At 43.7% G+C, this 14,946-nt stretch overlaps 1 protein-coding gene across 2 annotated transcripts in view; it reads right to left on the reverse strand.

The window, feature by feature from the left end:
- Positions 1 to 14,946, reverse strand: part of INPP5K (inositol polyphosphate-5-phosphatase K) — an 89,411-nt gene that overhangs the window by 23,977 nt on the left and 50,488 nt on the right. For both annotated transcript variants that reach the window (XM_077294457.1, XM_077294456.1), the window contains exons 3-5: positions 3,558 to 3,665; positions 2,129 to 2,237; positions 1,016 to 1,132 (exon numbers count right to left, since the gene is read on the reverse strand). In XM_077294457.1, the coding sequence (XP_077150572.1) occupies positions 1,016 to 1,132; positions 2,129 to 2,237; positions 3,558 to 3,665 (334 nt within the window). The remainder of the gene's footprint in view (positions 1 to 1,015; positions 1,133 to 2,128; positions 2,238 to 3,557; positions 3,666 to 14,946) is intronic.

The following is a 14,946-nucleotide window of genomic DNA, read 5'->3' on the forward strand; positions in this document are numbered from 1 at the left end:
ACTTTATTATTTAGTTCCCTTACTACATTATTGCAGTATATATTGAACTGGTTTCTACTTCTGCTCAGCCACAGGCCAGGCTTCATAGAAGGACCAATTTGGCAATGATTAGGGCATTTAGAAAGCCCCCAGCTGCCATGGAAACCCATTGGCACCCCATAAGCATATTATGGGAAGATAGTGGTGTGTGTGGTTCACTTTCTGATTTCTGGGGGTCCAACCATGGAGGCCCCCACAGAGAGCCAGGGCTCTGAACAGACCCTCCTCCCGGCTGAATGGAGCGGAGGTCAATAATGCGGACTACTGCACCATTCATTCTCATTGGAAGCACCGGAGACTGCTGAGCGCAGCGCTCAGCTGATATTCGATGCTACTATTAGAATGGTGCAGTAGTGCACATCATCAACCACCGCTCCATTCAGCCTGAGCTTTTCAGATTCCCAGTTCTCAGGATCGTTGGGAGCCCTAGTTGCTTGGAATCTCAGTGTTCAGAACTTTGGATAGGAGATAAATTTCAAACTTGAGAACACCCCTTTAAATGGCACTGTCAGGGATTGACAGCACCATGGAAATGGTTAAACATGAGCAAATGGAGCTAGCACCAGTCGGTGCTATTACAGGTTATCGCTGGCTGTATAACACAGCCGTCACCTGCAGTGTACTGCACCATACACCCACTGTGCCAGTATGACATAAACTGTTATTACATGATCTGAAACAGGTAAATATCCCCATTCTGTGCATCAGTAGGGGTTTCAGCAGTGAACTCCTAGCGATCAGCAAGTTATAACCTACCCATGCGATAGATGATAACTTGCAAAATTAAGACAACAGACCATAAGGTAGTGCTGGACCTGCTGCACGATGGAGCCCATTTACTATAATGGATTCAGTCTGGTACCGTCATGGTACAGCTGCACGAGTTGCAATTCTTAAAAATGACAAAACCTGCAGTGAAAGATCCTAATGGACCCTCCCAATACAGATGTGGACATACAATGTCTGCGGCACTTACCCAATAGCCATAGAGCCCAGTGCGGATGTAATTGCTGCGAATGTCCTGTATGAAGGGAATGTGCTTGTGCTTTACAAACGTTAACAGGAGGAGACCTTGCATTCGAATAGATGAAATCTAAGAGAAAAAAAAATGAAGAATTATATTCATTGTAAGCTGTGAAGTGAAAGCAGGAGGTGCACATTACAATATGAGGACTGGGTATTGGTGACACATATATAAGCAGGTCTGTCTCAGCCATAACTTATGTACTTCATAACTGCATCTTCCATACCGCCGCCCTCTGATGTCACGTGCTGCGAAGACATTGCATATACCCAATATCCCCATTACCGTTTTATCTGGTCTACATGAACTGTTCAGTTTGTTATACAAGAATAAGGGAATAATTGCACGGTGTTAAAATAATGAGACTTAAAGGGGTTGTGCTAAATTCTTATTTGGCAAAAATTGCAAAGAGCTTTGCTATTTTAAAGTTAGAAAGCAACTTTGCTAATTATTTCTTATTAATAATCCTCTTCATTCCTTTGATTTGTTATAATGTTTTTTTTTGCATTGTAGATGTGTGCATGATGCCCTCGGCTCGGGGCTCCCTCTCGGGAATATGAAGTACATCTACATAATCAGAAACAGGACCCTACAGGTCAATTCACAACAATGTTGGGACAGACTAATTGCTGGCTCCGGGCTGTGACGACAACGCTCATCAGAGCTGAGGAGTCTCGCAGAGTGCAGCTTTTAAAAGTATTTTTTGAGTGCGAGTCTGTGTGTTTTTCTTTGGATTACTGGGTTAGTAATGGGGGTGTCTGTATGGTGAACATGGAGGGCACACGGATAGAACCGGTATGGTTTTTTCCAGCTGGAAGTGGGGGCTGGTGAAATTCTAAAGAAAGGAAGTAGAGACAACCCCTCCTATCAGAATCGTTTTAGGCAGGCCTTGAAATGAAAGGTAGCGATTTGTAGGTCAGTATTCAATAATTATCATGATACCTCTTCTGCCCCGATGCAAAGGGGTGACTGAAGAATGATCTGCAGACAATGATATACAGCAAGAGGAGCAGAGCCGACGGATATATACAGCAGGTATACAAATAAAACAAAATATATGGTTACCTTGACATAGCCAAGAGGAGCCAAAACATCCATAAGAAACAGACTCCAGGGATCATCGAAAGCCAAGTCTGATAGAAAGTTGACTATTCTAGAGTTTACTTCCTGCAACCTAAAACATACAAATCTTATCAGTGTTGTGTAATCATCCTATAAACATATGTATAGATATATGTCTTTTAAGGGTTCTCCAGAAAAAAAAAAAGAAAATATGGTTTCCCTGTCTTCCCCACTGCATTTGGGAATGACATGGAAATCATATGCAACGCTGCTCATTTCATTTTAAATAGGGCTGACTGGGAAACTCACACACTGTTCTCATTGTTTTATGGAATTAACTTTTTAAAATGGTTTATTCCATTAATTATTGTCATGCCAAAAGTCTTAAAGGGAATCTGTCAGCAGGTTTTTGCTATGTAATCTGAAGACAGCATACTGTAGGGGTTAAAACATAGATTTCAGGGATGCCTCTCTTATCAAGCTCTGTGGTTTTGCTTGCTTACAATGATAGTTTTAGCACCAGGGGCTCATCATTACTGGACACAGCAGCACATGTATGCTAGTCTGACACACCCCCTCCTGTGATTGGCAGCTCACTGTCTATGACCATATTTACATGCAGAGCCTGGTGAGGGACGGGGTTAGCTTCCTCAGCTCTGCTGCATTGCTAAATCTAAAAGCCATGATTGTGTCAGATCGGCTGCACCCAGTAAACTAAGTGATACCTCGTTGGATTCAGCTTCTCTTTGCGTACATTATGCTTCTCTCAGATGAGACTTAAGCGTTTTTCATTCATACTGGACATGCATGTGAAAGGAGAAGGGGAAAAGGAGACGCAGTACAAAAAATATCTTAATTATCATTACATAGTTTATTTCAAAAGACTGCACCTAAAGTATGAAGAATTAAAGAGGCAATCCAGCTAAAGAAATAAAGCGTCAGGTACCCCAACCGTTGGGTAGTTGTGCTCTAATTACCAGTGCTCATTTCAATTCCTAAGCCAGAAAGGAGCAGTCGGCCTTAACAGAGAGTTGCTCCCTTAATAAAGAGCTTGGGTCATGTGCAGACACAGGAAACGCTGTCGTCATTTGTCAAGAACAAGACAGGAAATTAAGTCTCTGGGACCTTAGTGGCTAGGTGACAATCAGGGGACCTGGAGGTTGTTATTTGTTATATAAAGTACTCACTTGGCTGGACAACACCTTTATTTATAACGATTATGGTTATATTTAAATGACTTTCATTATAATTATTAATATTCACTTTCAGTCAATATATGATGTTCTAGGCATTTTTTTCATTTTCTTTTTAAATAAATGCAGAAAGTAAAGGGCTATAAAGCCAATATAGAGTAATACAAAACAACACAACCTTCCAACTTATCGAAGCATTAAGTATATTCCATATATGATAAACTAATACAAATACTTACCCAATAACATACAGATCAATATTTGAACCTGAAGAGTCAAGCAGCAATAAAGAGCTGAGGTCTCTAGGGGGCGCTGCTGATCCCACATTCCAAGTAACAATTTGCAATCTTCAAGAAAAAGAAAATGATTAGTTGCAATTTTCATTAAATATTACTCGTGTATCAAAGCAAAACAAACAATCTACCATAAACATACAAATAAAGAGGATGGGAAAATATACAGCACATATGATACAACAAGAAAAAAGTCTCAGTGTGGATCACGTTTGACAGAGAATGAGAAAGTATCCTAAGTGAACCTGAAATCCAGCATTTTCGGGGGAAGCATTTTGCCACAGATTAGAAATGCTTGATCAATTGAGCGAGAGAGCTCCTCTTGCAGGTCATCATCAGAGCTGACGTCTTCCACGCAGGTCATCAGCTGAGCCACTCTTTGACGCAGTACTACCTTGCCGCATGAACCGCTGCTGCCCAGGCTATCCGAGCGCACACGGACCTCAACATTGGGCACAGAGAAGAAATCCATAACGGAACGTTCGTCGCCGTGTCTCTCCATCCTGTTACAGTCAAACTAATTGCGAAGGGGAAAGATCTAAGAGTTGGCTAATCTGACATTCCCAAAGAAATGCTGTACCGGAAACCTGATTAATCCCCGCACAATAACAGCCTTTGTGTGCAACATTACCAAACAAAAATCCTATGCTTATGGTGACGGAGGTTACAACATCATTCTTGTATTGGAGTGCATAGTATCCACACACTGGTTTATGGTAAAAGTAGTGGACAACCCCTTTAATAAGCAGAGGAAGGAAAATTGCTGACAAATTCCACTGTGAATGAAAGAATTAGGAACCGAAATTCAAGATGTTTCATCCTTCCATTCAATATTGAATACTGAATGGTTGGCAGGACGCCATGAAATTGATGGATTGGACAACATTAATCTAAAAGGGTACGGCCATTTTAAATCATGTAAGGCTATAAAGTTTGTGCTTTTACTAATAAAACAGGATATTAAAGTGTTGTTTTCACATTAAGCCCCCTCGGCAACCATTTCCCTGTCTCTCTCTAGGTGTCCAGTCCACGACACAGAACTGTAAGGGCCTAAATAACAAAGCTGCACAAAAGTTACATATGAATATACAATGGTCAGTGCAGTCATGTTTACATTATGTGGACCACTACTTGTGACAGGGTCATTTGTCCGCCATCTAGTCTGCTGGGATCACCATCTAGTCTGCTGGGATCACCATCTAGTAGGGGTTTCACATTAGCGCGGCAGAGACTGGACAAAAATGCAAATACTGCAGCAGAGCAGAGGAAACGTTGTTCTGCAAAGGGGAATGCTGAGCAGATTAGTGGCTGCTGACTGACCATTGTGCTCATGTTACACCCCGGTCAGATGTTGATCCCAGCAGATCAGCGGGGAAAGCAGTGGCAAAAATTATTATTATTATTATTATAGCGCCATTTATTTCATGGCGCTTTACATGTGAGGAGGGGTATACATAATAAAAACAAGTACAATAATCTTACACAATACAAGTCATAACTGGTACAGGAGGAGAGAGGACCCTGCCCGCGAAGGCTCACAGTCTACAAGGGATGGGTGTGGATACAGTAGGTGAGGATAGAGCTGGTCATGCAGCAGTTTGGTCGATCGGTGGTTACTGCAGGTTGTAGGCTTGTCGGAAGAGGTGGGTCTTCAGGCTCTTTTTGAAGGTTTCGATAATAGGTGAGACTCTGATGTGTTGTGGTAGAGGGTTCCAGAGTAGGGGTGATACGCGAGAGAAATCTTGTATACGATTGTGGGAAGAGGAGATAAGAGGGGAGCAGACAAGGAGATCTTGTGAGGATCGCAGGTTGCGTGTAGGTAAGTACCGGGAGACGAGGTCACAGATGTATGGAGGAGACAGGTTGTGGATGGCTTTGTACGTCATGGTTAGGGTTTTGTACTGGAGTCTCTGGGTAATGGGGAGCCAGTGAAGGGATTGACAGAGGGGAGAGGCCGGAGAATAGCGGGGGGACAGATGGGATTAGCAGAGTTTAGAATAGATTGGAGGGGTGCGAGAGTGTTAGAGGGAAGGCCACAGAGCAGGAGGTTACAGTAGTCGAGGCAGGAGATGATGAGGGCATGGACTAGGGTTTTTGCAGATTCTTGGTTTAGGAATGTACGGATCCTTGAAATATTTTTGAGTTGAAGGCGGCAGGAAGTGGAAAGGGCTTGGATATGTGGTCTGAAGGAGAGATCAGTGTCAAAAATTACCCCGAGGCAGCGAGCTTGTGGGACTGGGGACAGTGGGCAGCCATTTACTGCAATGGATAGGTTCGTTGGGTGGGGGGTGTCGCTTGAGATGGGGGAAAGATGATGAATTCTGTTTTGTCCATGTTAAGTTTTAGAAATCTAGCGGAGAAGGATGAAATAGTGGACAGACATCGAGGTATTGTGGTTAGTGGGGAGGTGATATCTGGTCCAGAGATGTAGATCTGTGTGTCATCAGCATAGAGGTGATACTGAAAACCAAATATGGAGTGGAGGGGTCAGTTCAGGGGCAGAGGTGAAAGGCGAGTACCAAACTTTTTTGTTGTTTTTTTTTTACCTTCATGGGCCCATTAATAAGAGGTTTTTCAGTAGCAGTAGGCATTTTAAATACTTAGAAGAAAAAAAAAAGTAGGAATTTTACCCTATGAAAATATAGAGGAACACTACCAGTATAAATGAGTGTCCAGAAGCAGATTTCCTGACCAAAGTAAGGTCCAAATCCCCCCCCCAAAAAAAAACAAAACAAAAACAAAACAACTACGGCATGTAGTAAGACAATTAGTGATCCCACACCTCGCAACAAATGATTATGTTTTAAGTCACTGAATAAATATTGGTGCAACTGCTTGTTCACGTTTATCAGCAGCACATCCCTGTTTACGTGCGTTGATGATTGTTGATATACACAAATTAGATGGGGGAGCACGTCATAAATATTTATCCTTTTGTAACACTCGAGTAATGATGCGATGACTGGACTGAAGGGTAGCACCAGCAGTATGCCAGACACGATTGGCACAAGCAGTCACGCTAATTGCCCACCCTTGACAGCCGGGGTACTCTTCCCCCGCTCCCAGAGGGGGACTTTTGCAGAGCCTATCTCAGATGCCAATAGCAGGGTGGCTGGGCACACTGGCCACGGCTGGGTAAAACACACCTGGGAAGGAATGAACTTAAACTTGTAAGGTCAGGGAGCATAAACAGCGACGCAGGAACCAGAGGACGTCAAACACCAGAGCCAAACCAAAAACACCCACCAATGAGCTACCAACCGTACCACTGACGTAGGGGATAAGGCAGGCTTAAATATCCCACTCATGGATCACCTGACACCGCTGAGATAACGCCAAATCTCCACACTCTGTCCAGGGAGGAGAGAAAGGAGCCTCCCACCACATACCTGAAGAAGGAGACATAGGGTCCCATGTCTCCTGGCAACAGCTGACGCTGGGGAACCCGGCATCCCTGAATTGTGTCAGTACTGGGAGCTATGGCATCCTGCCTCCCAAGCACACCACACCCTGAGGCAGGTCCCCTGGAACAGAGTACAATGATACTGCAGGGCCCCCGCACAGGACCCGCTTCCCAAAGGCATCACACCACCCTCACAACCATAGAGCCAAACCACCGGGGAGCTGAAGCATGCCTGGAAGCACGAGGGGCATGCTTGAGCTGCCTGACAACTTTATTACGAGATTGATAAAAGCCAGAATAATTAATAGAAAAAGCGGAAAGGAATCAAAGATATAACGGACAGGGAAAAATATATGAATACGCAGACATTGAGAAAGGCTATAACAGTGTATGAATGATATATAGACTGTGTCATCAGAATTAGGTCTTAAATAGAAGGAAGTACCGGTATGTTGATAGCAGCAATCTGGCAATCTCTGCATGTGCCGTGGTTGTCGAACAGCAGCGAGACATGTAGCCATGGGGACCAGAACATATTATTAGATATTAGAGCACGCCGAAGATGCTCTACTAGCACTTAAGCATGCTTGAATAACATCTAATCCGATCAGGATCGCTCATCACTAATCATCATCTTTTCCTAAGAAACCACTTTCTCACAAGCAAAAGTACCGTACTCACTGCAGAATTACCCAGGACAGTGTACATGAAAAGCCAATAAAACCATCGAGCCATCCTCATGGTGTCCGCTGCATGAATACAACACATCATTTCCACTTGTTAGGGCATGTTAGGTTAGGCTATGGGTTGAACTAGATGGACTTAAAGTCTTCCTTCAACCTTAATAACTATGTCACTATGTTACTTCCCTAGAGTCTGATCTACACACAATTACTGTTACGTCAAAGCACGGTGATTTTTATGTGATATGATTTTAAAAAAATCATTAAGAATGGTCATTGTCCCTGGCACACAATATGTAAAATGGGACAGGGACATAAGAGCCTGGCATTGCAGAATCCACTGTAAAATGCAGCACAATTTAGCATGGCATTAACCATTGCTAAGCATCTGTGCGGCTTTAATCTGTGGTTTAATAATGTGAAATGTACCGGCCTCTCTGTGCTAAGCTTTGAAGCTGCCCTCTAGAAAAACCATTCCCGGCAATGCTGGAGGAAACTACAGCAGCAATTATTTTGCTTATTTACCCTGCAGATGTCTCCTTAAACTCACCTCCTAGAAAACAGGATGCAACATTAGAAGCTTTTGAAAAGTGAAATGTTTATCCTATGCTGAATGCAAAAGCCTGATCGCAGCTGGGAGGCCGAATGATTGCTAAATACATTGCTGCTGGTAAGAAAGTCAGGACTTGAAAAGGAAGGAAAATATGTGGTATCTAAATTATTTTTTCTACCACCAGAATTAAAGTATTCTAGATGGAAAATGTCAATTATATAGTTTTTACTGCTGGCATTTCACCAGGGCCGATCTTAAATGGAAGCCGATTAAGCTGTAGGTAGTGTAATTGCGAGAGATAAAAATGAAGGGATTTCTTAGGAAGTCTTAAAGAAAAGTAGAATGGAGTAAAATGTGCCAAATAAAAGGTGCACACCGCTAAGGGTATGTGTACACGATCACTGATCGCTGCAGGTTTGATGCTGCGTACTTACAGAGTCAGTAGCTAGATGTTACAGCATAGTGGATGGGATTTCAAGAAATGCCATGCCCAAGACGCCCACGGCTCACCTGCGGAGACGGACATGCGGCGAGTCTCTCTACAGACCTCAGAATGTCAATTTCTCTTTTAGAGACACGAGTCTCCGCAAGATAAATTTCACCCATACAATGTATTGAACATGGTGAATCCGTGCGGCTCAGTGATCACATGCGGATTCACCTACGTTCAATAGACGGCAGCACTTTGGACACAGCGAACAGACGCTGCGTCCAAAGCGCTGACACTTCTGGATCATGTGCACCCGGCCTTAATGAATTTGGTGCATCTCCTCGCCTCCCATATTCCAAAATCTGAAGTCTATGGCCGAAATGAGTTACACTGTATTTCTGATATAGTTTCTTCTAGTTTTTAGCATGTTATAGTCAATAAAGTCCCACCTAGTTTGTTTGCTGCATTTTTGTAAATTTTGGCCCCGATTCATGAAAACTAGCATTTTGCACACTAGTGTTGCTGAACAGTGCGCTGTATTAACAGGCACAAAATTCATTAAAGAGAACCTGTCCTGATCTCAAACACTATTTACATGCAGATATGGGGTTAATCTGCAGGTTAATAGCATTCCAATAATGTGCGGCCGCTGCACGGAGGTCACCAGGAGCATATGAAACTTATTCCTCGCTCATCTTTTTAAAAATTGATGTTTATTTCCCAACACTAACCACTTTACTCATCATTTTTAAGTTTTGACATAGGCATTAAACACTGGACGATAACTGGCATTAAACATTGATAAAATTGGCTTAAGTATTTTCAACAATGAAATACTGATATTTGTGGAATGATCGATGCCCTCAGTGCCAAGGGAATTTCAGCTCCTGAGTGACTGGGATGTGTGCGGAGCTTCACTGCGGCACTCTGTTAATGAAAGCAGTGCAGGAGAGAGTGCGTGGTGTTGGGCTGGGACATGAAGCGATGCTCCTCCCACAGCCCAGTCACTTGGGGAGACTGGGTACCGCCTCCGTGATACCGGGTCAGCTTTCAATTCCGGAAGTTGACGTGACATCACTGGACACCAGAGGCAGCTGCAGCCGGGGGGAAACATGTGATGGGGGTGAGCAAACAGTGACAGCGACGCTCACAGGTATATTTGGAAACGCAAGTTATTTGAACAAAAACTTATTTACACATTTTATATCGACCTGCCTACTATTGTAGTGGACAACCTCTTATACATAGTATATAACACAGCCCACATAGTATGTAACACAGCCCACATAGTATGTAACACAGCCCACATAGTATGTAACACAGCCCACATAGTATGTAACACAGTCCACATAGTATGTAACACAGTCCACGTAGTATGTAACACAGCCCACGTAGTATGTAACACAGCCCACGTAGTATGTAACACAGCCCACGTAGTATGTAACACAGCCCACGTAGTAAGTAACACAGCCCACGTAGTATGTAACACAGCCCACGTAGTATGTAACACAGCCCACGTAGTAAGTAACACAGCCCACGTAGTATGTAACACAGCCCACGTAGTATGTAACACAGCCCACGTAGTATGTAACACAGCCCACGTAGTATGTAACACAGCCCACGTAGTATGTAACACAGTCCACGTAGTATGTAACACAGCCCACGTAGTATGTAACACAGCCCACGTAGTATGTAACACAGCCCAAGTAGTATATAGAAGTGTGGGCACCATATCCCTGTTAAAAAAACAATTAAAATAAAAAATAGTTATATACTCACCTTCCGGCGGCCCCCGGATCCAGCCCAGGCTTCTAGCGATGCTCCATTCCCAGTAATGCCTTGCGGCAATAACTGCTACGTCACCATCTCGTGAGACATCTACGTGATCTCGAGTCATTGCCGCAATGCATTCTTGGGGCCGGAGCGTCGCGAGGAGCGGGAAAGGGTGCCGCAGACGCCGGAAGGTGAGAATATAATGTTTTTTTATAATTATTATTTTTAACATTACCGTATTTGTTTTTTCTATTGATGCTGCATAGGCAGCATCAATAGTAAAAAGTGAAGTGGTGTTTAAATCCCGCCCCAATATCGCTGATCGGCCGGCAGCGACCAATCAGCGACCCAGGATTTCCGTTACGGAAGTTACAGACAAACAGACGGAAGTACCCCTTAGACAATTATATATATAGATGATATTATTAGGGACAATACTTGACAGATTCCCGAATCATTGTTAAAGAGGTAGTTTGTCGTTAATTGAACCGTCCCCCTATATTACTTTAGCTCCCCCCCACCCAAGGCAAAGAGGTCTTTATCTTCTATTCTATATTGTTGATAAATGCTATTTATTTCCAATGGTGAAAGCCAGAGAACTTCTGTGTTGTGTGAAAAAGTGTTTGCCCCCTTCCTAATTTCCTATTCTTTTGCTTGTTGGTCACACTTAAATGTTTCAGATCACTAAACAAATTGAAAGATTAGACAAAGATAACACAAGTAATCACAAAATGCAGTTTTTAAATGAAGGTCTACCCCTTAATGACCACCGATACACCTTTTATCAGCGGAAGTTAAGGTGCCTTATTCCTCGGCGCTGCTTTTTAATAAATCTTAACCTACAGGGTCCTATGTGAAAAATTGACCCCCCCTCCCTGAAAACACAAGGGCTCTGGTTTATCACATTTTTGGGAAGCAGTGTTCATATTCCCTAGGCACATCCAGGCCTGATTAGTGCCACACCTGTTCTCAAATGAAGAAACTACTTAAATAGGACCTGCCTGACAAACTGAAGTAGACCAAAAGATTCTCAAAAGCCTTGATCTAAAGAAATTCTGGAACAAATGAAAAAACACAGTAATTGAGATCTATCAGTCTGGAAAAGGTTATAAAGTCATTTCTAAAACTTTAGGACTCCGGCAAACCACAGTGAGAGCTATTATCCACAAATCGCGAAAACATGAAACAATGGTGAATCTTCCCAGAAGCGTCTGGCTGACCAAAATTACCCTAAGAGCCCAGCGACGACTCATCCAAGACATCACAAAAGACCCCACAACAACAGTCAAAGAACTTCAGGCCACACTTGCCTCAGTTAAGGTCAGTGTTCATGACTCCATCATAAAAATAGTAGTTACTCACCGATAACGGTGTTTCTCTGAGCCCATGACGGCACCACGGAGAGAGGGGATCCGCCCATCAAGGACAGGAAACCTACAGATAAAAAGGCGGTACCTCTCTCCCGCATCAGTTTGTTAACAGAGCATAAAGGGAACATCAGGTTAATGATTACAAATGTTTCAACATTACTAAACCTTAATAAAGATACCGCGTGCTTAATGATTATATACATAACCAACATTGTAAGAATGTGCACACCCACGCGTGAGGGAGGGAATGTACGGGTGCCGTCATGGGCTCAGAGAAACACCGTTATCGGTGAGTAACTACTATTTTCTCTGTCCCCCATGACGGCACCACGGAGAGAATTGCAGAGACTGTACATTAGAGAGGGACTACCGCTTCCAGAACCCTTCTACCAAAGGTAAGGTCTGAAGAAGTTAAGTCCAACCGATAGTGCTTAAAGAAAGTTGAAGGTGAAGACCAAGTAGCAGCTCTACATATCTGGTCTATTGTTGCTCCGGCTCTCTCTGCCCAGGAGGCCGCCATCGCCCTAGTTGAATGAGCTTTAACTTCCCCTGGAGCTGGCATCCCGCTTGAGGTATACGCGAGGTTGATGGCATCCCTGATCCATCTTGCCAATGTACCCTTGGAGGCCTTTTTGCCTTTCCGAGGGCCCTGAAAACACACAAAGAGAGATCCTTCCTCTCTACACTCCCTAGTAGCCTCCAGGTAATGGATGAGACACCTTCTAACATCCAATGTGTGTAGTGATTTTTCTCCCTCGTTTTTAGGGTTAGGACAAAAGGAGGGAAGAGAGATCTCTTGGGACCTATGGAACCGGGAGGCCACTTTTGGTAAGTATGCCGGATCAGTTTTTAATACCACCCTGTCCTCCAATATTAGTGTGCAGGGTGGCCCGGCTGACAAGGCTTGTATGTCGCTAATTCTTCGGGCTGAAGTGAGGGCTACCAAAAGGGAGGTTTTAAAGGATAGAATCTTTAAGGGAAGTTCTTTTAAGGGCTAAAAGGGGGCTTTGGTAAGGGCTGTGAGAACTAGATTTAAATCCCACTGTGGGGCTCTACGTGAGGGTAGAGGCCTAGATCTTTCTGCCGCCTTAACGAATCTGGAAACCCATCGATTCTTTGCTAGATTGTAATTAAACAGTGCCCCAAGTGCGGCAATATGAACCTTCAGTGTATTAGTGGCTAGGCCTTTTTCCAGCCCATTTTGCAGAAATTCTAACACCGATTTGAGAGGGATTCCTTCGGAGACTTTAGCCCCTGAGGAAGAGAGGAATTTTTTCCAGATTTTACCATACTGCTTAGTAGTTGTTAATTTTCTACTTTTTAAGAGGGTTGACACTAGACCTTGAGAAAAGCCTTTCTCTATCAGTAACCCCCTCTCAAATTCCAAGCAGTCATGTGTAACCTCGCTACCTGCGGGTGTGATACTGGACCCTGGAATAGGAGATTGGGCAGGTCTGGGAGTATCCAAGGGTCTGTTATGGACATCCTTCTGGCCCAGGAAAACCAAGTTCTCTTCGGCCAGAAAGGGGCAATCAATATCACCCGGGCGCTGTCCTCCCTTATTTTCCTCAGAACCGCTGGTATCAGTGTGATAGGGGGAAAAGCATAAGCCAGTTTGTGCTTCCAAGGAATCATGAAAGCATCCAGCGCCACCGGGTTCCCTGCTGGGTTTATGGAACAAAAGGTGGTCACCTTCCGATTTAGGTTGTTTGCGAAGAGATCTATTGTCGGAGATCCCCACATGTCCGTTATCTGATTGAATATGGACTGGTTCAGTTCCCATTCCCCGTTTTAGGCAGACCCGACTCAGGTAGTCTGCCTTGAAATTGTCCACCCCTTTTATGTGAAGTGCCGTCAAGGATGCTAAATTTTTCTCGGCCATCTGTAAGATTGAATGTGTCACTTCCATCAGTGGTTGAGAGTGTGTTCCCCCCTGATGGTTTATGTAGGCCACTACCACTCTGTTGTCTGAAAACAATCTTACATGATGTGAGTGAAGGGGTTTTTGGAATTCTGTAAGAGTGAATTTTACTGCCAGTAATTCCCTCATGTTGGAGGATGCTTCTTTTACGTCGTCTGACCATGTCCCCTGAACCACTAGATCGTGTTGTGAAGGAACAAATTATGAAAGGTTCTCCATTTTGTGCTAGATTCTCCATTTTGTGTTTTTGACTCCATTTTCTTGTTGCTTAAAGATAAATTCTGTTATTTAATTAGGTAAAAGGTTACAGCTGCCATGAAGTAATTTTATCTTGTTGTTTATAAGCCTGGTATGCAACTAGGCTATGTTTCATAATTGGTATAAAGACCTTGAGTCTTCTGTCTCGAGCCAGATAATAGATTCGGGGGTGTATCACTATACAAGACTGAGGCATCTGTTAGAAAAACACATACTATGCCAAAAGACATGACCATATCTGTAGTTTCCATTTTTCCTGTATCCTCATGGGTTAAGTTTTTCCTGCATTCTTATAGGTTAAGAACTGTGAGCGTGTTCTTATGCTGATTGGTTGAAGTATAATTTCTATGACAATGAAAACTCATATACAAAATAAACGGGGGCCAGAGATCTGCTCGATCCCCCATACAGAGACACACGTCTCCGTCTGGTCATTTTTAGTTGCCGGCAACACCTTGTATATTAATTTGGAAATCACTGGGTTAACCGTGAAGGATCACTTTAGATCCTCCCTCAACAGTTGGCGCCCGTTAACGTGGGGCTCCAAGCAGGAACGCTTCTGCCGCCCGGAGGACAACAAGACAAAGGACCCTCGGACCGGACGCAGGCACTGGAAAATTGGGACTGATCATCCCCCACAACAACCACGGTAAGTTGGCAGTTATACTGTCCAGACTGACCGTTTGGTGTGGTTTTCCTGTGTTTGTTGCTGCAAAGAGGATCTGAGGCTTGTCCCCGGAGGTGGGATGATTCTTGGGTGGAATCATATAGAGGTGTAGTTCCGTTGGAAGCCCAGTGCTCGAACCGTACCTCATAAGGGATGGACACCCCGGATTGACCAGTGATGTAATTCTCTTTACAGTCAAAATATCCTGAATTCCTGATCACTGTTAGAATCAGGCGCGGTGAGGTGATCGAAGATTGGGTAGGATGCGTAACTCCGG

This window comes from Ranitomeya variabilis, chromosome 3 (assembly GCF_051348905.1).
Source record: "Ranitomeya variabilis isolate aRanVar5 chromosome 3, aRanVar5.hap1, whole genome shotgun sequence".
NCBI classification, from domain to species: domain Eukaryota; kingdom Metazoa; phylum Chordata; class Amphibia; order Anura; family Dendrobatidae; genus Ranitomeya; species Ranitomeya variabilis.